Consider the following 25,904-nt stretch of genomic DNA (forward strand, 5'->3'; position numbering starts at 1 on the left):
GAGCTATCTAACCTCTTCAGTCACCCCAGCAGGGCGCTGCGTGCGGTGTCCGGGACGTTGTGCTCGCTTCCTCTGTTACGCGGGCGCCGGGGCTGCTCATTCCCGCCGTCCCCCACACCTACCCAACAGGATCTGCAGCCTGGGATGGGTAGCGTGTGCGTGAAGAGAGGCCGGGGGAGGGGGGGATGCGGCCCCGCGCTGGTCCCGCCCTGGTAACGACGGCCTGGCTGGCTCCTTGGGAAACCGGAGGGAAGAGGGGTTTTTTTTACTCCCCTCACGGCTGAGCACGGATTCCCGTCCACGCGGAGCGAGGGCACCCATTCCCCCGTGAGCCTCATCCAGCAGGGGAAGAACGGCCGCCCGTCCAGAAACACCTCTAGGGAGCAGTCAAGTTCGCCGCTAGAGCGCCCGCATGCTAGGACGCTCTGGCAGGCGCCGCACGCTCCTCTGTCGTCAGGTTCGCCTCTCCGGCTGTGTGTGACACCGCCGCGAACGGAGCAGTCGTGCAGGCTCCGCCATGATGAACAGTGGAGGGATCGGGGTGCCGCTCGGATTCCCCTTAGGCCCCACGTCTGTCATCCAGGTCACGAACCTGTCCTCGGCAGTGACCAGTGAGCAGATGCGGACTCTCTTCGGCTTCCTGGGAGATATCGAGGAGCTGCGCCTCTATCCCCCGGAGTAAGTAGGGTCTGCACCGGCCTCCGGGATGAGGAAGAGGCCTAGAGGGGTCGAGAGGGTGGAGGGAAGAGGCAGAAGGCCCTATGTGCTATCTTGAGTGTGAGCATCAGAGTCTCCCGCACAGGCGGGGAGGGACGCGTGGTCCCCCCCTTTGTTATGGGGCAGGAGCCTTAGCGGAAAGCGGCTTCGCCTGGACCTAAGATGGCGGCTCTGGTCCTGAGGGGGGGAGCAGTCGCGGCGTCTCCGGAGCGGCCCGTAGAAACACGTCGGGTTTTATGTTCTCGTGGTGGCGGCGGCCAGGGCCGCGGCCACCCGATGGGGGCTGTCGGTACTGAGTCATAGCCTAAGGCCTGACGAGAAGCGCGCTCCCAGGCTGCCCTGAAGCGCTTCCTCAGCACAGGTCTCGTTTCCCCCCGTTTCCTGAAAACTTCTTTTCTGTGGCCCACCTTTCTCTTCGCTCGGACTTATCCCAAGTGGAGGGGGGTCGGGCAGGAGGCGCCCCAGGCCCGACCCTCGCTTGGCTGGCTGCCAGTCCGCGCCGCCCGGTCGATGCGTGCTGGTGGGACCAACTCTTTTTGTTCGAAGGGCTCTTTTCTCCTTCGAGAAAGGGCCGTTCGAACAGAAGCCAGCATAGCTGTTAACAGAGGAACGGTACTTGCCCTGTGCTCAGAGATGTCCCCGATAAGACGTTTGACGTAAATGAAAGTTAGTAACGGACATTACACGTTTCTCTAAATTGTAGCTGCCCTCATTATGCCAGCTGCATGCGAGGGATCCGCTTAAATGGGAGATAATATTGTTATTTTGCAAGCCTCAGTGTTTCTTCCAAGCAGATGGTGGCCAACAGAACAGGGGAGGAAAAGAAATAATTTTTTTTAACGCATCTGTTTTATTAGAAAGTGAATGACAGATGTGCCCTTTCAAACCATTTATCTTTTCTTTTTTCTTATGAAAATTAAATAGGAATAGCAGAAAGGGGCAGGGGGAGTCATTCACATCCATACTTCTATTTTAATACAAAGAAGACAGAGGAATAAAATTTCAAATTTTTAAAAAACTAAATAGCAAAAAAGTTCGTATTTGTCCATTTTTATCTGTTACTAGATTATACTTGGCTAGGTTTGAATGAGAGCCATTCAGAAAAATTAAACGTGATTTAATGTGTATAAATCATATGTAGTAGGCATCCATTCATGTAAAGATAAAACATCCTTACCAAATTTTAAACACTCTTTAATAGATTTATGGTGATTTTTGTACAGTTTTCTAGGTTTTTTTTTATTGTGGAACAAGTCTAAAGTCACTTAATACACTTGTTTTCTCCTGACTGAATATATTTTGTTATAGCTGTTGCTCTTAATTTTCACTAAGTTATGTAGCAGATCTTAAGGCAAATAGATATTTTATTGACATTTTGTATGTAAATAATGTTTGTGCCTATATATAGAATTTTGATAGTCTGTGTATACACATTAAAATATTAAAATCCAGTGCTAGCAGGGTTTGACCTGGAAATGTCAAGGTTATAATGCAGTAAAAATCAGTTTTAAATGATTAATAGTTTTCAGAGATAGGATGTGGGATTGTGATTACTTATTTTACTCTTGGTTTTATTTACAATTTTTATGCATAATTTTTAGAAATATGCATTTCCTTTCCAAATAGCTCTTGACATTTGACCTGACTTTCAAATTATTCCCTTGGAAAAAAAATTATTTAATCTAATATCCTTCTTGTGAAACAGTAAAAACATGCTTCCTATTGACTCTCTGAAAATATATTTCATTGATAGGTGTACGGGTAACAAAAATATCCCAAGCAAAAAGATGCTACAATAGATGTCTGCAATTTGTTAAAATTATTTTCTGCTCCTATTTTTTCCTTAGGTATTTAACAATTTAAGGCTTAGATTTTTTAAAAATAAATTCTTTCTATTAATTCAAGTAAAAAGAAAGTTTGCTTTTTACATTAGAGTCAACATTGGACAAAGATTCATGTCATCCCAGTCTTAGCTTTAAAAACATTTCTGTAAGCATTCCAAATTTCCAATGTATTCTAGAGCATGAATTTTGTTACCTTCGTGGAATGGTGGGAAAGTCTCCTTGAGTCTAGTTTATAGCTGAAAAAAGTAATTGAATTAGTGCATTACAGGTCTCATGGATATTGACTACTGAATGACAAATATTAATATGCTCTTTTAAATTTATTTCATGCTGAGGAATAAGAGGAAGGTGACATGGTAGCTTTCAGTTGTTCCAGAATATTTGTGTTACTTAAGTAGAAGTTTTCACTGAGATTGGGATCCTGTTTGCTAGCCTTTATACAGAAGCACATAGTTAAGAAAATAAAGCCAACAGTTCTTGTTTCAAGAATAGTATATAGTGTAATAGATAAAGTGATGTGGTGAAATAAAGTTACATGTTGCATTGTGTAGAATTCTAACCTGTTTTCTCTAATTCTGTGTTGCAAATATTCAGTGTACACACAAAATATTTTTACTTAGTCAAACATGAGTTTGCAGAGCAGAGTGAAGTTGTGTTCTCTTTATGTGTCATTTCATGTATTAAAAAAAAAGGGCATTCAAGTTAAGAGATTTACTGTAATCCCATTGCCTTTGCTGGGCATGTTTATTTCTAATGGATATGAATTTGTAGTTCTGTTGATGCTCTACAGTAAACAGTATATAGACATATGTATGTATATGTACATGCATGAACACACTTTATAAAGCATATAAACTCCCCTTTTTCTAATCCAGCATTATTGTCTTTCCAAATAAAAGTATAAATTATCCTTCACCTCTTCCAAGTCAGTCATGTTTGTCAGCCTTCTACTTTTTCCCTTAATCTGCTGAAGTCTAATCCATAAAATCTAATTGTATTAAATACTCAAATGTTTTAGTAACAAAAGTACTTTTTTTTTTCTTTTTTGATTGAAAGGAAATAAATTGCATTCTGGTATTTGTGAATTAATTTGGTCAAGGACATGGACCATTTTGGAGCAATGCTCTTGATAATTTAATTTCTTTTTGAAATGTTTTTTCCCATTCTTGGAAGATGCTGTATTACATGTTGGTTTCAGATTTGTTTTTCTTCCTAATCCTCTGATATTTTGCTCTGTCAGAGCAATCCAAGAGGTTTGTAGAAGTGGTGAATTTGATCAGGTGATTATTTCAATCTTATAGGAAATTCCTTTGATAGCACTGTTCCACTATAATTCATTGTATAGCATCCTACTGCTGACTTGAATGAAAAAAAAGAGAAAGTTTATGACTTATTGGGGAGTGAGGATGATGTATTTGGCACCTATAGAGGCTCTTCAGTGATTGCAGAACAAAGTATAGGGCTATGCTATGGTTGTCTGAACTAGCATTAGTTCAGAGAGAGGAGTTCCTTTTTATCCATTTTCTACATTTCTCCAGTCTCCTGTCATTAACAGGTCCCTTGGTTTTATAGGGTGCAACAGAGAATTTCTTTAAAAAACTAACAGGAAGACTCAATTGTTGAATATGATTACTTACAGATTACATTAAATAGAAAGCATATTAATGTTAGATTAGTTCACTTAAAAGTTCTTTGTAAGCATGCAAAATTTGGAGGGGAAGAAAGAGAAAACACTTCAGTTTTTTAATGCATTAAATAAAATGCAGGTTAAGATGATTCTTCAGTATTCCTAGCGAGTTTCCTGAACCTGGTGACTTTTCCCAGCAATTAATATCTTAAGACTATGATTTTAAAGTAGCATTTTCTGTTAGGGTCCTTTATTTTGTATACAGAATTGATTGGAAGGACTTTTATGAATGTTGAGTTAAATCACACTGCTCTTTGGTAGTTTGTCACTTCATGTTTTATCTTCATTCATCAAAGCTCTTCAGTTTCTTCGGTCACTGCTAATCAGACATCCCTTTAAGAAGGATGGATTTCATACCTGTCGTTCCTGAAAGCCTAGATCTCTGTGAGGAAGTGTCTATCTTGTGTATTAGAGGCTTTCACACTTTATGCAGATGGAAGTAAATGCTACTTTATTGTTATTTTCCGAAGAGGCCTGTGTGGACCTTCAGATTCAGCGTTGAGGGCATTGGAAACTATTGGCACTGAAGAAGTTGTTTCCATATGGGCATCATCCTGATTTTAGCTACTTGCCAGCGAAGCTTCATTGGCACTGAAAGCAATATTTCTTTTTATTGAAAAACCATCAACATGAATCATCTTTCAGTGGATCAGAGATGCTTGTTTGTATTTACTGATTTTCTTACAAGAAAATTCTAAATTTGATGACTGTAGAACTATATACTGTTCTGCTCTCTGGAAGGCTTTCCATTGAAACTTTAATCTAAAAATTGAAAGCATCTATTTGATGAATAACATCAGTAAACCAGTATAAGTTATGTGGAGGTGGGAAAAGAGGTGGGGTTTTTTATCCACTCATTTTACTCTTAAGTAATTTGTACTTGATTATCAAATCTTAAAGAGACTGAGTTTGTTTTATCATGTTGCATCTCTCTGCTGTATTGGTTTAAAATTGGTGTCAAAAACTTGCCCAAGAAACTGACTTCATGAGATTTTTAATAAAACCCTTTCCTTGTAAGACTTGTATCATAAAGACTGCTGTAGGTGGCTTTCAGTGCTCAAAGGCCCTTTATTTCATTTCATTACTATTGCCAAGCATTTTGGTCACCTCTTTTTCCCTGTCCCATAAACAGAGCTTTTAGCTTTGAGAAAAAGGATATTCAGATAATTTGTGCTTTTTTTTTTTTTTTTACACCTACTGCTCAGAAATGAAAGTAAGGGATGATTGTAAAATCCATTCAGAAAATAGGATTTCTATGTTGTTGGGTTTTTTAATTTACTTGTAAGCAAAAGGGAAAATACTATATGTACATCTTAAGGAAATAGGACTGAATTGCAGGTTTCTAATTTTACCAAATGAGATCTAGTTTCTTTCTGAAACTAAAGACTTAAATATTGTAAAGAAAAGTTAAAGGTGTATGTGAAAATTATGGTTAGATAGAGTGAAACAGTCAACAAGAATCAAAAATAATATTACAGTCATAGCCTGTGTAAGAGAATTAGTTTATGTACTAAGAGTTGTTATTACATCAGGGCCTCAGTGTGGATTTGCCAATTCTGTGTAGAAGAGGGTGGCTGTAGTGGGGCTTTGCTGTCAGCTTCAGTGATATTTTGTCGTCAGTCTGAGGAAAAACTCCTGAAGTTTTGAATATCTGTGTTTAGTCCTGATTTGGCTAGAGATTTGAATTCCCATGTTGAGAACAGAGAATTTCTGTCATTGTTTAACAAGTGCTCCTCAGTTTGCCATTTGCAAAACTTTCAGTGCTTATTGAGTTTTCTCAAGTGAGAATACACAGAGGCCATTAAGGAGGTAGGAGGGAGGCATCCTGCAAGCCCTTGTGTGCAAAAGATCTCTTGAGAGACCATGCTTGTGTGGTGATGCCAGAAGCATGAGAGGGTATGCTGTTTTTCCTGCTTTGTAGAATATTCTCTGAAACTTTTGTCTCTTTGCTGCTTGTTTTTTGTTTTTGTTTTGGTTTTTTTAATCAGCCTAAAGTTACTTGCACTTAAACTTACAAAATGTGTTGTCCAAGAAAGTATTAATTTGGTACCTTTCTGTTGGCTGTTTAAATAGACTTCTGTGTGAAGATGAAGTAAGACTGCTTCTTCTCACAGTTCTCACCAAGACTGAGACCAGTCTTTCAGTTTGCTGAACAGTTGAAATCTGAAGCTGGTTTGCAGGGTGTGACAGGTCTTTTGCCTTGGGTATGTACTCTGGTATGCCAACTACTCATACAACTTAGAATTGTTTTTTGGCACACTAGGAGACCAGTGACATCTGTAGTCAGATCCTTAGTCCCAGTCACGCTTTTGCGTTAGGCTTGTCACCTAGTTGAAGTCTGTGTTCCAGAGAAGCCTTCAAAATTACATTTGCAGTGATAAGCCTTCAAATGTGGCTGCAAGAGGAGTTTTGAACAGTTAAATATTGAAAAGCTTTATTGAGCAATAATTGAATTTTTGCAGAATGAATTGTTTGAAAGCAGGGAGGCACAAAGTGTCTGCATTAGGTGTTGAAAGCCCTGCTATAATACTGTTTGCTTCTGGATGTTCTGGAGTGGTCTTGGAGGCTAGTACACACAAGTGTTTCTTAGACATTGTTATATCCTTTGGTGACAGCAGTATAGATAAGGCCTTTGAGATAAAACACACAGAGCCTTATCTAAATGTAAACTGCACAATTATTCCAGAACATCTTATTTTGATAGGTTATTCACTTCTGTTGTTGTCTCCTCCACCACCACCCTGAGAAAATTTGGACCCTTAGAGGTATGTTTCATAGCCTTTTATTTGATTTTTCACTGTAGCTTTCAGAATAGGTCATTCTTATGTTTTTGGTTGGTGGTTGTTCTGTTGGGAGGTAGATGTTACTGTCTCCCTACCAAGGAAAACAAAAATTGCAGAAACATCTGAATACTATTCAGATCTTTATTTCCTTTTTGAGTTTTCTTGCTTTCCTAAAGAAACTAGATTATAGTAACTTTAAATCAGAGATGTAATACTTGCTTTTTTTCATCAGTGCTTTGTAACCCTAGGAAGAAGACTATGACTACCTCAATTCAGCCTCAGAAAAGATTGGCAGAAAAAATGGAACAGAAGGAATTAAAACAGAATAGGATTTTTCTGCTTTAAGAACAACTTCTTATGAAGTCAACTGGAGAAGTTTAGGAGGCCCACTTTGTAAAAGGAGAGGACTCAATTACTGTGAAACCTTTTAGAATTTTAGACCTTTTGGATCTTAATCATCTCCCTTGATGTAGATGCAACATTGATGTGTTTTCAGCAGAAGTGATCTCCTTCTCCACTTCATCACTTCTTCAGTGAATTGCATGATTAGCTTTACCTTCAGAAAACACTTTGTACCAAGATTTCTTTTTAGAGTCTTGTTGCAGCAGTGTTATGATTTTAATATTTTTTAACATACTTTCCAGATAGCATTTGTGATTGAAATACAGGAAATACAGGGGGGAAAATATTATAAAAAATACAGTTGTCATAGCTGGCTATATGGATGTTGAAATTTATAAGGTTAATTTATGAAGCCTGGAACAGAATTATGTTTTTGAGTTAGCAATGAAAACAAAAAAGGAAAAAGCCAAGACATGTTAAAAGTCTGGACCACAGAATCTTCAGTGAAGGCTTCGGCCATTTGGATTGTAACATTGGCATCTGTATTTAAAAACAAACTTCAAACAACAACAAAAAACCCAAAACACTCTCCCCCCCAAATGCATGCACACAGACCCCTTTCCACCCCCCAAACCAAAACAAACAAAAAAAACCTGTGGCCATTAAAAAACCAAATCTTTGCAGTGAGTAAAGACTGGCTTTTCAGAATATGTAAGATTATAAATTGTATGCAAACATTTCTGCTGAGTACTGAGAAAGTCATAGCTCTTTGTCAGCCCTGATGGAAAATGTTCTGAACCAAGACCTTATAGATGGCTCAAAAGCCATTTTATACATTTATTTCCTTCCTGAATATGAAAGCGTGAAACTGAAAACATTGTCCACTACAGACAAACTAAACGGACAGAAGAAATGTAGTCATCTTAAATGTTTTTCTAAATTGTATAAGGTTGACTTTCATATTTATGTTTCTCCCCCTCCCTGTTTATTTTTGCTTTCTCAATGTCTCTGTTTTCACAGAATTTTTCATCATAAATGTTTCTGATTGCCATTTTGAAATTGGTTGGCTCTCTAGATATTTTACCTAGATGTTACTTTTCTGGTAACCAGAAACGTACCAATCTGCCTGCTTCAGACTAGGTTCCTGGTTCATTTATGTAATTAATATGATGAAATAATGTGTCTAAAACTTCTGAGTTTGTATTTAAATACTAAAGCCTTATTAATTCCATATGACAACTTTGGGAGCATCTGCTTGGAATTTGAGGGACTACAAGATGGATTGGGCTAAACTTGAACTGCTTCTGATACTTCCAGAAAGTTGACAAGTATTTCAGTTGAGGGAGAGTCAGGCTTAAACAGTTCATGTAGTGCATTTTCCATGATTTACTCCTTTGCTAGAAGACAGATGATTTTTTCAAATGCAACTTGCTGATGTTCTAGTAATACCCTATTGCATTCTGTCTTTGAAGGTTTCACCTTTATTTCATATGAAGAAATAAACTACTTGTATAAAGACTATAAACCTTGACTAGGGAATACATTTTTTTTTTTAAAGCAAACTTTGTTTTTGATCAAGATTACAAAGTCTATGTATTGTGCTTTCTGACATCTCTGTTGGTGTACTTTCTAATGGAAAAGCAAATTACCCAACATACAGATTTTAAATTTTCTTCCTTATTCTAGCCTAATAGTGAATTCCTCCTACCTCCTCCAGTGTTATCCTGTACTACACACTATGCCAAACTAAGGCAGATAGATGATAAGGATTTTTGTTACATTAGTGAACTAAGACCTAACATTTGAAAGAACTCTCAAGAACTGCTTTTATCTTAATATGAATTAACAAAACTTTTTTCATGAAGGCCTAAGAAAGAGTATCAGTTAATATGGGCTAGTATCGGAAGGATCCACTAAAAAATGACTGGCTTGTTTGACTTTCTTAAACAAGAATTATTTGGAAGATGAAAGATAAACTGTAAATTATTTACTCAACAAATGTGTCTAGTAAATATGCTACTTACAACTGTAACTTGGAATGTACTGGTGATTGTTGTTTAGCAGGATTGGTAAGAAAATCAGCCTTGTTAATTTGGGATTTTGGCTTCTGTAAGTTTCCATTAAAAAGGAGGAGGGGCTATGCTATGCTTTTTTTTAGTGACATAGTAAGTAGGCAAATTAGTAAATTTCTATACACTTGTCTTTTGGGTAACTTTTCCAGGAAGTCTAAAAACTTTTTTTTTGTTAATTAAGAAATAATAGTTGAAAATACATGCATACAATTATTTAATATGGCTAATTATTTTTTTCCTTTTATCTTGCAGCAACGCACCTCTTGCTTTTTCCTCCAAAGTATGTTATATTAAGTTTCGTGAAGCATCAAGTGTTGGTGTGGCCCAGCATCTAACAAACACGGTTTTTATTGACAGAGCTTTGATAGTTGTGCCCTGCGCAGAAGGTTGGTATTTTAGACATTCTTTTGTAATGTTGGTCTTTGTCCTGTCTGCTAATTGTTTTAAGCTTTCTATGTAAGGAGGTGGTGCTCTGTTGTTGTTTTATTTTATTGCTTTTTAAAAAAAAGTCTTGAAACAAAATTAAATTAAGAAACCCAATTATATAGATTTAATTGAAATTCAGCATTAGAAAAAATTAGTTGGTTTAAAGTAGGATAATTCAGGTTTTCATCATTATTACATATTTGGGGGGAAAAGAAGGTAAAATAATTCCCTTCAATATGGTTTGTGTTGGCAAGTTTATTCCCACACAAAGTTCTCACTGAAGTCAATGGAGCACTGAAAAGATTAGGCAATTTTCTGGCACTGATAACACCACAGTTTGGATCTTAATGTATTGCCTTTAGTGTGAGGTTTTTTGTGTTGTTGTTTGTTTGTGTTGTTTTTTTTAAGTTACTAATTATTTTTCCATTTTTTTTGTCTGAATCCCAATTTTGTCTTGTAGACATGTGATATATGCATTTGACCATTTTAGATTAATCTAATTAAAATATTTTGCATTTGTGGTGATACTTACTGTTTGAATATAAATGTTTACCTGCTAGTTTAATAAAAAAAAAAAATTCAGTTTTCCTTTCTTGTTCCTGTGGAAAAAAATTACTTTGTATGTAATAAAAAGGCTTTCTTATGCATACTGGTACTCCTTTTTGATTTTAGATATCTCTTTAAAAATGCAGTCAGCTGTACAGAATGCTTCTAGTGTAAAATATTTTTATAAAATAAAATGCTTGGTGAATACTAAATTTACAAGTGTTCCTTTAACTAGCTTTGAGGTCATGCTTTTACAGATGTGTTGAATACAAGGTAATTCTTATTGTTAGTATACTATCCCAGATCTGAATACAGTTCTATGAAGCATGGCTCTACTGTAGGCAGATTGCTGGAGTTAGGCAGAGCCCCATTGACTTCATTGGGTTCATTGTGGGAATTGAGCATCTGCCCATTTGGATCTGGACTTTTTGCCTCTTTGGAGTGGAAACATTCCAGCTGGTGGAGTGAAGTTAACTTCACTTTGAACATGGTAGCTTTTTTGCCATGGACAACAATATTTAGAATGATTGATCCATAAACTGCAGCAAGTCCAGAAATATCTCCTATTAACAGGACTTTTCTAACTGCAAGAGTCAGGTTTTGGTTCAAAAAATACTGTTGACATCTTGGAGTTTGTTAATAGTGGTCCCATAGTACCATTTTTTGCATGTTTGCCACATCATGATCTGTATAGTATGAGATTAGTGCTGCTGTAGTAATGGTCTGGGGTGTTCCTAGCAAACTGACAAGTCTCCAAAATGTCATAGACTCTGAAATTACCTACAATATACTGTCTATTCTTGTAGCCTTGTTAATATGGGCATATTAACAAATCTTTGTGAAGCCTAGATTTTTAGTTACTTTTATGCTTTGTTTTGGGGGCTTTTTCGTTTTATTTCTGCAACTTGTTCTTAAACCACAAAGAGAATATTGCTGTATCCACTTGAAGCTTTGTAGAGGTTTTGGGTAGGCAAAATATATCAGACCAGAGTCCTTATTGAAAAATTGCCCTTAAATAATTGAGTACAAATTCTTCAGGATCTTAGTTTTACATTTCATTGAAAAGACTGTAACACTGGTTCAGTACTGCCAGACAGGAAAGGTTGCTGCCTAATGAATGAACAACACTTCCTGGTGTTTTTCTTGTGATGAGATCACTGCCTGACTTGATATGGCAACAGGCAGGTAAAGCTACTTTTCCTGTGTCTCTTGTTGGTAGACAATGAGTGGAAGGAGAATAAAATCAAAGTTCTGAGAAATCTTGTTCCAACCCTGTTTGTAGCCGACTTATTAGGCATTTCTGAGGAAATATATTACAGAAAAATTGTCACTGTTCCAGATCATTCTGGACCCCACAGAGATTTATGCATAATTAGGTGAACAAGTGATTGGGTTGTGAGGTCAATTTTTTTTTTTTCTTTAAGTCAGAATGCTGTTTCCATATAACTTTACCAGAATCACTAATTTTAATTTGTAAAGATGTGAATTCATATAGGTTTAACTTTCTGAGAAATTTATTCTGTGGAATAAGCATTGCTTTGGAGACCACAGTGCAACATTTTTTATTTACTGTGTATCATTGTTAATGGAGTCTGTGGAGTGTATCACAGGCTTTAAAAGTAGCAATGGCTATATTCTACTGGAAGATTAAATTATATCATAGTCAACAGTGCCAGTAATAAAACGTTTTATGTGCCGAATTGAACATAGAGGAGGGGTAAAAATGAAACTCTGAAAACTTGTTTTAAAAAAACAGAATAAAATCTGAAATTTGAAGTGTATTTAAACTGGTAAATCAAGGGAGTATGAAGAGGGAATTGCTAAACAGTGAAAGCAATGTTAATTTTCTGACATTTAAGAAACAATTTAACAAACATGTAATTGTAAATGAAGTAACATTGAGTTGTCAAAATATGACCCTTTTGTGTGTATCAGTAGGTTTTTCTTTAAACATTATACTTTGAGAACGCAAAGGTTGAAAGATAAACAAAGATGCCACCCTAATCATTCTAAATTTTATGTCCACATTGTCTAGTAGATGGATTTTGACTATTAATTTGGTTTTGTATGTTTTCTCTGTGTGATATCTGTGCATTATTAGATGACTAGACTGGCCAAGGCAGACCTGTTACACTTGCCTGAGTTAGGCATTGTTTGCCGCCAAGTGAAACCTTCATGGGGGAAATGAGATCGAAGTCTGGCCTGCTGAAGATGGACGCCCTGTCTCTGTTTTTATTTTATTTTGCTTTCTTTCCTTTGTTTTGTTTATTTTTATTTTTTCCTTTTTTTGTTTTGTTCTGTTAAATCTCTTTCCCTTGTATTTGTGAACTGGCAATTCAGTTCTGAAAAAATGCTGTTTTGTAAAGGGCTCACTGTTTTATTTTGAAGTTGACCTGAAGCTGCTTGTGGATGGTATACACAAAATGTAGAATACGATTAAGTTTTATGCTGTGATTTATGGATAAATTTGGTTTGGAATACATTTAAGTGTCTAAATTCAACAGATGAGCACATTGTGTCAGACTGAGAATAGTGAAAAATATATCAGTTTTAAGGTGCATTCTATTCATATGAAATGTTATGCTTTATGATCTTATCTTGGAAGAGGACAGTTGAAACTCTTTCTGGAGAAATTAACTTTACAAAGTAAAATCATGATTGTTCTCTGCTATTTTTCCTCTTTTCAGCAGAGTAGTTTTATTTTAGGTTGCATGGTCTGTTTAAAAGAAGGCTTTCTATTTATATCTAATATGAAGAGTTTAAAATAACTATTTCAGATATTGAACTTTCATGAATATTGAATGTCATGAAATATTTGTTTGCTTCTGATGAAACCTTTCTCCAGTGAGGTCAGTGGCAGTAAGATTTCATCCTTTTGTTTTTGTAATATTTAGAAAAATTGTTTACCACTCATAAGTACAAATGCCACCTGAGGCTTTGGTTGAAATGTGTTATGTGAGGCACATTGTCTTTCTTTTAACACTGTTATTTGTGGGAAGATTGAAAAGTTCTGTATGCGTGTGTGTGTGTATGCATGTATTGCACTTTTCCATGCTCCAGTGGTGATTATTTCAAGAAGAGTTTAAAAAAAAAAGTGTCATCTTGCAATCTCAGATGCCCTGGCAGTTCATGCTGGAGTGACTGAGAAGGTTCTTATCCCTAAATGTTCATTCTTATTTCTTGTGAAATGGAAGCCCTGAAACAGAAGTGCTGGTCCAGGTGGTGTGTCTAGTCCTCAGGCATTGCTCTTCCTAGCCAGCTGCATTAGGACCAATTGGTTTCACTCTGGTAATGCACCAGGCTGTGAACTGCAGCTGGGAAGAGCTTTGCGATCTCTGTTGGATTTAGCTGTGCTAGTTGAGGTAATTACCAGTAGTTGTAATCTCTTTAATCTCTGCTGCTAAATCCAATAAGAATCATGAATTGGATCATACAGAAATTATTTTATTTATAAGTGTGTGTTTTCCATTGATTTAAATTAGTAGGAAAATAACAATTCCTTTAATTATGTTTCAAGTAGATGTGAACAGAAAGTATTTTTAAAAGAAACGTATTTATTGCTGAAGCAGTTTTGAGGAAGGGGAGGATTAACCATGTAGTTTCAGTACAAAGAGTAGGAAATTAATTTCTTCTGAGCACATGGAGGGGGATAAAAATACTGTAATTAGTACCTGCTTAACACAGATACTTCTGTTCAGCATTTAGCAAAATGGATTCTAGGTTGAATAGGGCTCTTAAGTACTTTGATACAAAAAAGTAAAAATCATAACTGATATTTAGGACAACTGTACATTTCTGAAGAAGCATAAGGTATCTCTAGGCAATGCAATCTACATTTGCTTCCAAATTCCTTTGGAAAGTGAAGAATAAATAAATGATCATAGAATCTGCAATTTATTAAACACTCATAATCTTCTAAGAAATATTTCTAAGGATGTGGTATAGATGTGGCATATTTATTTTGTCTGTTTCTCTTATTAGAAAATAAATATATTTACCTCATGTCCATTCAGCTTTTAAATACCATGAATTTAAAAACCAAAGCAGTTATTCTTAAACTAAAGTGTCCTAATTTGTTATGTCATTACCCACATGTTTTGTTGTATCTTTGTGGGCTTGTATTCCTTTTATAAATAAATTCATGGAGATAACACTCCAAAACTTAAAGGGTGTAACTCGTGAGGTTATTTGGCCTCACATATTAATTTGTTTTTCAAAACTGTCTAAAGAACCAGGGAAGTAAACTTGCAAGATATTTCAGGTTTGTTTTTTGTTTTTTTCACCCACAACAGTTTATTTTCTATAGAATTTTTTAAAAAGTTTGACCTGATCTTAAAAACTAGAGGGGGATCTTTTGAAAAGACAGTATGTCTGAAAATACAGGCAAATTTTCAGGGTTCTGTCTGTATAGATAGACACTTCTTCATTCTTGAATAAAATAAATGAGCAGATCTTTGTTTGTGGCATGAAACTGGCCAACTAGATTTTTTGTATTTAAAATAAAACATTATGCTGTTGAGAGACCAAAGTATTCTGGAAATAATGCTGCTAAATTTATAATTTAAATATGTATGTTGTTCATTTTTTGAACTGCTATAATAGTTTACTTAATTGAAAGTGTTCAGTTGATTCCTTAAGCAATGTTTGAGCAAATAAATAATTCCAATTATTTCAGTAAGATGACCCGTATGCTTAAAGTTTAGAATTGTATTTAAGTACCTTTCTGAACTTGACTCCCTGTCTGTTTAGTTATGTGCATAACTCAGTTACTATTTAAAATGGGCTAAATGCCTTAAGCATTTCTTAAGTTTCTCTGGTTAAGTGTATGTTGAATTGGCTGTATGTACGTGCATACTTGTTAGGCACATACTTGTTAGGCACATGCTTATGTACATTACTGACCCTGACCAAGGATCTAAATTAGAATGCAGATGCATCACTTTAGGAGCCATTTCTTCCATTGAATTTACTTGAGCCATGTCTGATCCTGTAGAAACCTGTGAGTATCCAGTTAATTGCAAGATGCTGGCTGTTTAGGATAAGGTCTGGTTCATCAATCACTTGAAAACACTTTAAGTATTTTGATCTTCAGAAGCTACATTGACACTGACCTAATTTATTCTCAGTAAAAAAATATTTAGCAAGACGAAAAAGAAAGACAAAAAAAATTGTTAGCAAGACGTTTTGGCTTACACTGGTATATAACTGCATGCCTAATTTGCACACACAATTGGTGGAACTGTATGTTTGGAAGCCTGTTAGCTACATAGTAGACAGGATGTGAGGCAAGGTACCTGATTCTCATGAGCAGTCAGGCAAATCAGGTACACCTCTCATTGCATGCCTGACTTCAAAATGAGACCTGTAAAGACTGCTGAACATTGTGACGATGACTCAGATTCATGCATGTTTTCATAAAAGCCCTAGAAGACATAATTGCACAGTTAATTCTTAAGTGCTAATAATTTTCCTATTTTTCTCCTTTAGATAGCAAAATCAAGTGGTTTGTTACATGTTAAGGAGCAAGGTGCCTCAAAACTTAGCGTAAATAAAATAAATCTAATAGGAGGCATGAGAAAAAAAAAAAAAGTACTGATATTTTATCTTTTCTATTCCACCCATGCTGCATATAAATTAATTTTCATTTAGATTTGTTTTGTCCTTTGGTCATATCCAACTGTAACCTTAGTCCTTGCTGCAGATCTGTAGAACAGGTTTGCAACACTTTTGTCATCTTTTTATTTTTTTATAGTATGATTCCTGTGGGGTTTATTGGAACTTGTATAGCTAAAATTGCACAGTGTTTTGAAACTTATATTTTTCTTTTTTGATAATATTATTAATTTTTAAATCCTGAAGTTAGGTGTTTTATAGTTAAAACATATACAGTTTGAACCAAAGCAGTAAAAGCCACAGGCACAGTATTTGTATATACCTTGACTTTTAAAACAATGTTTAAATAAAAGCATTTACTTTATTAAAGTGCATGGGGTAATACCAAAAGGCTCAGCTGGATAGCATATATACAATTACACCAGTAATTTTGAATAGATCATAGATACCTAGTATAATTAGAACTTCCTTTCTGTAGTTTTTCAGTTCAGTGTTTAATGTTTGTACCAGTTTAAATCCCTTTGCATTTCAAATTTAATACATACATTTAATTTTATTTGTAATTAACTATTACATCTTTTGATTTTTGAAGATTTTTATTGGGGTTCATTTAGCAGTCTAATTGTAACTAACTTTGAATGAAGCCCATGTTTAGTTCAGATTAAATATTACTTAAACTTTTAGCATGATGGGGAATATAATATGGTTAAAATAGTTAGAAACACATATTTCAGGAAAATATAGTTTGCTTAGCTGATCAGTTATGTTTTTCTTCAATCTCAGTAAATTTAAAGCAAATTTATCAAATTTTCACATAAACTGAGGTGACCTAGAATGTAAGACTGTAAGACAGTACAAATCTGAATTTTTCTGCATTCCCCTCCTCCACTCCCAACTTCACTTGTAGTATGTCCTGTGTGGTGTCACAGTAGTTTTTATTTTATTTTTATTTATTTTTACATCAAATATAGGTAACACCAGAGGGGGAAAAAGTGCACTAGTTTCAGTTAGCACATACTTTGTTCTCTTCCTTTTTTTTTTTTTTTTTTTTTTTTTTTTTTTTTTTTTTAACTGATTTGGTTATTTGCCATTTCTGGGGAGATTAAACTTTAAAAAATGTTCTTCTTTTCTGTATCTGATGTTCTGTGTGCTATTAGTGATGCAGCCAACACGAACGGTTGTCATGTGTAAAACAACTTTCGATCACCGTGAAAACACCGCCCTGGGAAAGCGTCCATGCTTGATATCGTTTGGTTCATGAACATTAAGTTTCCAGTACAGGTGACCCATAGCTCAAAGTGTTAAATAATTGTGTACATTATTCAGTTTTTAAAATAATAATCCATTAATGAGATTGTTAGTCTTTGACGTTTTGCTCACTTCTGTTTTTCCTAGTAGAGGCAGGGTAAAAGGAAATACTTAAGTTCATATTTGTTTCTTTGTAAGGATCTGGTAGATAGATTCTTTCTTATTTATTACTATTTTAAATGCAAGGGTAATTGTAAAATCATAGAAAGAGTAACATCTGTGTAGTGTTCCAACTCTGTGTAATGCTTTCATTTGCTTCTTCAGGTAAAATCCCAGATGAAGCCAAAGCCCTTTCTCTATTGGCACCTGCTCCTACTATGACAAGCCTGATGCCTGGTGCAGGGTTGCTTCCTATACCTACACCAACCCCTTTGACTACAGTAAGTAAAATTCAGTCCCTGTTGGATTTCCAGTTTTCCTCTATACTTGGTAGTCTTTCTGTGTTCAGAGAACAAGAACTATTTGATCAGTGGCTGCTGTCCTCTTATATGCTAAATCAGTGAAGATTTAGCTGTGGTGTGTCTTCTGAGGGTAGATCACAAGATATGCATTCACTACCTTTCCTGGGTGTTTCTTTCAGATTCTTGTTTTGCAAAATAGTGGGTAAATACTGGGTTTGGCTGTGTCAATTTTAATTGTTGTCCCTTCCCTAGACTCATTAATTTGATCCAGTGTCAATGCTATCCACCTCCTAAAATTTGTTAAAACATAATAATTAAATTGACACACTTCTTTGGAATATTAAAATGCTGCATTAGGGTGCTTTTACTTGATATCTCTATGACAGGGTTTTTGACTGTTAGCCTAACAATGTTTTCACTGCAAAAAGCATAGGAGCTAGCTGCTGCTGCTTCTGCTCACTTCCCTTTTGCCTCTGTAAGCCTTTCTTGATATCAGCAGGCTGCTGTGCCCTATTCAGGGAGAATTCTGGAAATAGTAAATCCTACTTCAAAAAAAATTTGGCTTAATGTCACTAACCCCATGTTAATTGAAGATGAAAGTCCTCAGTCTCCAAACATACTGCAGCAGGGGCTCTGAAGCGGAGGATAGCAGCGGGGGACCCTTCTGAAAGCATAAAAAACCCGCAGCAAAACCACAAGCCGAGAAGGCAGAAGCCCAGGGAAGAGGGAGAGCCTCAAGCCGCCTCCCCCTGAGCGGGAAGAGTGAGCTGCTAATGGGGGCAGCGGGGACTCAGAGTGGGCAGAGCCTGGAGTGACAATGCCCAACGCCCCTCATGGACAAGAGCAGCCCCTGGGGAGCGCGAGCGACCAGGAACGCAGTGGACAGGACGGGCAAACAGGGCATGGCGCGTCAGAAGGGTGAGGCGCGGCAGTTTGCGCGGCATTTCGCGCAGACAGGGTGCAGTCCATCTCCTGGGTCTAGAACTTATCTGAGCTAGTTTCGTCTTATCGTCCTCCACGAGTGGACTGAACCATGGTCTCCACTCGTGTCAAAACCACCACCAGAAAGAACGTGGTGACCCAGACGGAGCTGCCACGCAAACACGCAGCGGTCCAGGTCCCGGGCTGCAGGGAGTGCCTGAGCCCCTCAGTCCTGCCGGAGGGCAGCAGTGACAGCACCCGTGTGCGCTGCGATCAGCTGGATGACCTGCTCAGCCTGGTGGCGGAACTCAGAGAAGAGGTTGAAAGATTAAGAAGTATTAGGGAGTGCGAAAGGGACATTGATTGGTGGAGTAGCACCTTGGCACCCATGAAGCAACAGGAGCAAATAGAGGCTCCAAACGAGGCAGGCGATCCCTCACCCTCTTGCTGCCAGGCAGGAGGAGGGGACCTAAGAGATGGGGGAGGCTGGAAACAGGTCCCTGCTCAGGGAGGCAGGAAAATCCTCTCCCGACCTCCCTCACCCTCCATGGTGTCCCTTCACAATAGGTACAGGGCCCTGGAACTTGTGAATGAAGTAGAGAAGGACGAAGAAAATGAGTCAAATAAGGAGGAAGATCAAGGTCCATCAAGGCCGGGTCACTCTAGACCAGGTATTAAAACCAGTTCTAAAAAGAACCCCAGAAGAGTCATTGAAGTGGGTGACTCCATTCTGAGGGGTGTCAAAGGCCCAATATGCAGACTGGACCCGCTTCATAGGGAAGTCTGTGGCCTCCCTGGGGCCCGGGTCAAGGACCTCACGGCAAAACTCCCTGCTCCAGTGAGACCCAAGGACTACTACCCGCTCTTGGTTTTTCAGGTGGGTAGCGACGATATTACCGGGAGAAGTCCTAAAGCAATGAAGAGAGATTTCAGGGCCTTGGGGAAACTGGTTAAGGGGTCGGGGGCACAAATAGTGTTCTCCTCCATCCCTTCAGTTGGGGGGATGGATGAAGAAGAATACCAGAGAACTCAGCAGATGAACTTGTAGCTCCAAGACTGGTGTTATCGGCGAGGTTTGGATTGTTCAGTCACGGGTTAATATACAGGACGCCAGAGCTTTTGGCAACAGCTGGGATGCACCTGTCCCAGAGGGGGAAAAGGATCTTGGGGCAGGAGTGAGCTGGGCTCAGTGACAGAGCTTTCAACTAGCTTTGAAGGGGGAAGGGGACAAAACATCAGCCCATCTGAAGTGTGTGTATACCAATGCACACAGCATGGGTATCAAACAGGAGGAGCTTGAAGCCGTGATGAAACAGGAAAATTGTGATGTAGTGGCTATTACAGAAACATGGTGGGATGTCACCCGTGACTGGAGTGCGCCTGTTGAGGGCTACAAGCTCTTTAGGAGGGACAGACAAGGCAGGAGAGGCGGTGGGGTGGCGCTGTATGTTAGGGACTGTTATGATTGCTTTGAGTACAAGTGTAGTGAAGACAGGGTGGAGTGTCTTTGCGTTAGAATCAGGGGGAAGGCCAAACAGGGCAGATGTTGTAGTGGGAGTCTACTATAGGCCACCCACCCAGGACAGAGAGGTGGATGAAATATTCTATAGGCACTTAGGAGAAATCTCACGATGGCTTGCCCTTGTTCTTGTGGGAGACTTGAACTTCCCAGACATCTGCTGGAAATACAACACAGCAGAGTGGGACCAGTCCCGGAGATTCCTGGAATGTGTGGGAGACAACTTCCTGACACAGCTGGTGAGGGAACTGACCAGAGAAGGTGCCCTGCTGGATCTCCTCTTTGTGAGCAGAGAAGGACTGGTGGAGGATGTGGCGGTTGGAGGCTAACTAGGGCACAGCGATCATGAAATAAGAGAGTTCTCTATTCTTAGAGAGGCCAGGAGAGGGCTAAGCAGAACTGACATCCTGGACTTCCAAAGGGCTGACTTTGTCCTGTTTGGGCACCTGCTTGACAAGATCCCTTGGGAGACGGTCCTGAAGGGTATCGGGGTCCAGGAAGGCTGGGCACTCTTTAGGAAGGAAGTCTTAATGGCTCAGGAGCAGGTGGTCCCCAGGTGCTGTAAGAGAAGCCGGCACCAGAGAAGACCCCCCTGGCTGAACAGGGAGCTTTGGCTGCAGCTCAGGGAGAAAAGGAGAGTTTACAGCCTTCGGAAGAAGGGGCTAGCCACTCACAGTGATTACAAAGAGGCTGTGAGGCTATGCAGGGCGGAAATCAGGAGGGCTAAAGCCCAGCTAGAAATTAATCTGGCTTCAGCAGTCAAGGACAACAAGAAATGTTTCTATAAATATGTCAACAGCAAAAGAAAGACCAGGGAGAGCCTCTATCCCCTGCTAGACGCAGGAGGAAATGTGGCAACAAGTGCTGAGGAGAAGGCTGAGGTGCTTAATGCCTTCTTTGCCTCAGTCTTTAATAACAAGACCAGTTGTACTGAGGGAATCCAGCCTCCTCAGCCAGAAGACAGAGACTGGGAGAACGACCCCCCCACAATCCAGGAGACAGTCAGTGACCTACTGCATCACATAGACACACACAAGTCTATGGGACCGGATGGGATACACCCGAGGGTGCTGAAGGAGCTGGCTGGGTGCTCGCCAAGCCGCTTTCCATCATTTCCCAGCAGTCCTGGCTGACCGGGGAGGTCCCGACAGATTGGAAACTGGCCAATGTGACGCCCATCTATAAGAAGGGTCGGAAGGATGATCCGGGAAATTACAGGCCTGTCAGCTTGACGTCGGTGCCCGGGAAGCTGATGGAGCAGCTCATCCTGAGCACCATCACACAGCACATGCGGGACAACCAGATGCTCAGGCCCAGTCAGCATGGGTTTATGAAAGGCAGGTCCTGCTTGACAAACCTGATCTCCTTCTACGACAGGGCGACCTGCTTATTGGGTGAGGGAAAGGCTGTGGATGTTGTCTACCCTGACTTCAGTAAGGCCTTTGACACCGTTTCCCACAGCATTCTCCTGGTGAAACTGGCTGCTCGAGGCTTGGATGGGCACACGCTTTGCTGGGTAAAAACTGGCTGGATGGCCGGGCCCAAAGAGTTGTGGTGAACGGAGTTAAATCCAGTTGGCAGCCGGTCACGAGTGGTGTCCCCCAGGGCTCGGTGTTGGGGTCACTCCTGTTTAACATCTTTATTGATGAGCTAGACGAGGGGATCGAGTGCACCCTCAGTCAGTTTGCAGATGACACCCAGTTGGGTGGGAGTGTTGATCTGCTCGAGGGTAGGGAGGTTCTGCAGAGGGATCTGGCCAGGCTGGAGCGATGGGCTGAGGCCAACTGGAGGAGTTTCAATAAGGCCAAATACCAGGTGCTGCCCTTGGGCCACAACAACCCCCAGCAGCGCTACAGGCTTGGGGAGGAGTGGCTGGAGAGCTGCCAGTCAGAGAGGGACCTGGGGGGGTTGATTGCCAGCCGGCTGAACAGGAGCCAGCAGTGTGCCCAGGTGGCCAAGAAGGCCAATGGCATCCTGGCTTGCATCAGAAATAGCGTGGCCAGCAGGGACAGGGAAGGGGTCTTACCCCTGTACTCGGCACTGGTGAGGCCGCCCCTCGATGAGTGGGTTCAGTTTTGGGCCCCTCACTCCAAAAAGGCCATTGAATGACTCGAGCGTGTCCAGAGAAGGGCAACGGAGCTGGTGCAGGGTCTGGAGCACAGGTCTGATGGGGAGCGGCTGAGGGAACTGGGGGGGTTTAGTGTGGAGAAGAGGAGGCTGAGGGGAGACCTCATGGCCCTCTACAACTCCCTGAAAGGAGGGTGCAGAGAGGGGGGATGAGTCTCTTGACCCAAGGAACAAGCGCCAGGACAAGAGGGAATGGCCTCAAGCTGCGCCAGGGCAGGGTCAGACTGGCTCTTAGGAAGTATTTCTTTGCAGAAGGGGCTGTTAGGCGTTGGAATGGGCTGCCCAGGGCAGGGGGGGAGTCCCCATCCCTGGAGGGGTTGAAGAGTCGGGTTGACCCAGCGCTGAGGGATCTGGTGGAGTTGAGAATGGTCAGTGTGAGGTTCATGGTTGGACTGGAGGATCTTCAAGGGCTTTTCCAACCGAGATGATTCTGTGATTCTGTACTGAAACAGTGGGACTAAAGTCACCAGTTAGAGGTTTAGGGTAATTCTGTTTATGGTTCATAACTGTCATTGTATAAGAGACATTGCATGACTTTGAAAATAATTTTTACTTCACAGGAATATTGGCTTTTTTTATCTTAAAATGGCAGATACTGCCCTCATTGATATGTGAAGTAATAGTTTAGGCATTTCATTTCAAAAAAGTGCTTACTCTTGGTTCTGCTGCATAATTGCTGCTAATGAAGCATAAATAATCATAGAGTCATTTATGTTGAAAAAGACCCTTAAGATCATTGAGTCCAACCGTTAACCTAACACCTAACCTAAGTCCACCACTAAAGCATGTCCCTAAGCACCACGTCTACGTGTCTTTTAAATACCTCCAGGGATGGTGACTCAACCCCTTTCCTGGGCAGCCTGTTCCAATGTTTGGCAATCCCTTCAGTGAAGGAATTTTCCCTAATATCCAATCTAAACCTCCCCTGGCACAACCTGAGGTAGTTTTATCTCCTCCTATCACTTGGTACTTGGGAAAAGAGACTGACACCCACCTCACTCCAACCTCCTTTCAGGGAGTTGTAGAGGGCGATGAGGTCTCCCCTCAGCCTCCTTTTCTCCAGACTAAACCCCAGTTCCCTCAGCCGCTCCTTACAGGGCTTGTTCTCTAGACCCTTCACCAGCTTTGTTGCCCTTCTTTGGACATGCTCCAGCACCTCAATGTCTTTCTTGTAGTGAGGGGCCCAAAGCTGAACCCAGTCATTGAGGGGCGGCCTCACCAGGGCCGAGTACAGGGGCACAATCCCTTCCCTGTCCCTGCTGGCCACGCTAGTGCTGATACAAGCCAGGATGCCATTGGCCTTCTTGGCCACCTGGGCACACTGCTGGCTCATGTTCAGGGGGCTGTTGACCAACCCCCCCAGGTCCTTTTCCGCCAGGCAGCTTTCCAGCCGCTCTTCCCCAAGCCTGTAGCATTGCGTGGGGTGGTTGTGCCCCAAGTGCAGGACCCAGCACTCAGCCTTGTTGAACCTCATACAATTGGCCTCGGCCCATCCATCCAGCCTGGCCAGACCCCTCTGTAGAGCCTTTCTACCCTCGAGCAGATCAACACTCCTGCCCAACTTGGTGTCATCTGCAAACTTACTGAGGGTGCCTGGATCCCCTATCCTGGTTTGAGCCCAGAGGGCAATTGAGCACCACACAGCTGCTCATTCACCCCTTCCCCCTCAGGAATGGGAAGGAGAAAATAAAGCAAAAGGCTCAGGAATCGAGATAAGGACAGAGAGGAGTGACTTGCTCATTATGGTCACATGTTAGGGGAAGAAAAAGAACATCACCTTAATTCAGACACTAACAACAACAACATTTAACAGACAGAGTAGGACAGTGAGAAATACAAGCACATCTTAAAAGCACCTTCCCCCACCCCTCCCTTCTTCTTGGGCTCAGCTTTGCTCCCAATTTCTCTCCCTCCTCTCCCACAGTGGTGCAGGGGGACAGGGGATGGGGGCTGCAGTCAGTTCATCACCTGCAGTTTCTGCTGCTTCTTCCTCCCCAGGGGGAGGACTCCTCGTACTCCTCCCCTGCTCCAGCGTGGGGTCCCTCCCACAGGAGACAGTCCTCCACGAACTTCTCTGACATGAGTCCTTCCCATGGGCTGCAGCTCTTCCTGAACTGCTCCGGTGTGGGGCCCTCCCCGGGCTGCAGGTGGGCATCTGCTCCCCCGGTGACCTCCATGGGTGCAGGGGCACAGCCTGTCCTCTCCCCACGGGCTGGGGGGGGTCTCTGCTCTGGCGCACCTTCCCCCCTCCTCCTTCCTTCCACTGACCTCAGTGCTCACACAGATGTTCTCCTCACAACTCCTCCCAGGTTCCCCTTCTTAAATACGGTACCGCAGAGGCGCAGCCACCGTCGCTAATTGGCTCGGCCTTGCCCAGAGGTGGGTCCAAATCGGAGCCGGGGGAGCTTCGAGCAGCTTCTGACAGGGGCCACTGCTGTAGCCCCCTCCCCTGCTACCAAAACCCCGCCACACATACGCACAAACCCAGCACATCCCCTTCATCAAGATCATTGATAACGATAGAGATATTAAACAGAACTGGTGTAATAGTGGTGTTTAGAGACATTTGTTTCCAAACTAACCTTCTATGGTAAATTCACTTTGTTTTATATACATCTTTAATAAATTATCTGTGAATTTTAGTATATCAAAGAGGAAGTCAATCTGTATAACCCTGTGTTCAATAATAAAAGGATGAACTCAAGTAAAGCCGAAGTAGTTTTCTCTTGTTACATTAAAAAAAAATTACTGGTGGCTTGTTGAGAATTTCTAACGCTTGTTAGAAACTGTTTGCTGGAAAAGCAGTTGCATTTTTGGGTGGAGAAAATCAAATTCATACCAGGAACTCAGCAGACCAATTTAGTAGTGATTTTGAAGTGACTTTTTTAATAACATTCCATAGGAGAAATGTCAATTATCAGTTCTATAAATTAGAGTTGTATTATCATCCTTCTCCAGGAAGTGACTGTGTGTGTAGGGAAAGATCTTAGACTTAATATCCTTTGCATTTCAACTGTAATTAATGTTGCCTTACATGATACATTTGTCCAAAAGTTACCTTATCTGTCCCTTTGGTGGACTGATGTTTGTTATGGAACAAATTGGCCCTGGGCACTTAAATTCCCTTCTCCCCTCATTGGGCGGGGCCTGAGGAATTCCTTATCTGCTTATAATACTACTTGTAGCAAAAAAAAATAAAAAAGAAAAGACAATATTAGCAGTGCTTGAAGTCATCTTACTCAATTTGATTGACTGTAAACATTAGAAATTCAAGCCTGTATGATTTCTGATTGATATACTACATCCCTGGCCAGACCTCTTTGATAAGATGGTAACTGATAGCACACAGAAAATCTTAACTTAGAGAAGGTTAGTTATGAATAAGTTTTATTCTTTAAAAAAAGTATTTGTGGTGGGTTGACCCTGGCTGGCCGCCAGGTGCCCACTAAGCTGCTCTATCACTCTCCCTCCTCAGCTGGACAGGGGATAGAAAAATATAACAAAAGGTTTGTGGGTCGAGCTAAGGACAGGGAGAGATCACTCAGCAATTACCGTCAAAGGCAAAACAGACTCGACTTGGGGAAATTAGTTTAATTTA

General features: G+C 40.5%; 1 protein-coding gene across 9 annotated transcripts in view; it reads left to right on the forward strand.

Annotated features, from left to right (window-relative positions):
- The first annotated feature begins 299 nt into the window (after positions 1–299).
- LOC141917763 (uncharacterized) overlaps positions 300–25,904 on the forward strand; it is a 46,079-nt gene continuing 20,474 nt past the window's right edge. For 3 of the 9 annotated variants that reach the window (XM_074811198.1, XM_074811199.1, XM_074811200.1), the window contains exon 1: positions 18,565–19,537. In XM_074811198.1, coding sequence (XP_074667299.1) covers positions 18,773–19,537 — 765 coding nt within the window. In that variant the 5' untranslated portion in view covers positions 18,565–18,772. Of the gene's footprint in view, positions 679–6,994; positions 7,014–9,697; positions 9,832–12,518; positions 13,267–17,187; positions 17,312–17,602; positions 17,719–18,420; positions 19,538–25,904 lie in introns of those variants that run through there. The other 6 variants (XM_074811205.1, XM_074811206.1, XM_074811203.1 and 3 more) reach the window with 6 other exon arrangements.

This window comes from Strix aluco, chromosome W (genome assembly GCF_031877795.1).
Source record: "Strix aluco isolate bStrAlu1 chromosome W, bStrAlu1.hap1, whole genome shotgun sequence".
In the NCBI taxonomy this organism is placed as follows: domain Eukaryota; kingdom Metazoa; phylum Chordata; class Aves; order Strigiformes; family Strigidae; genus Strix; species Strix aluco.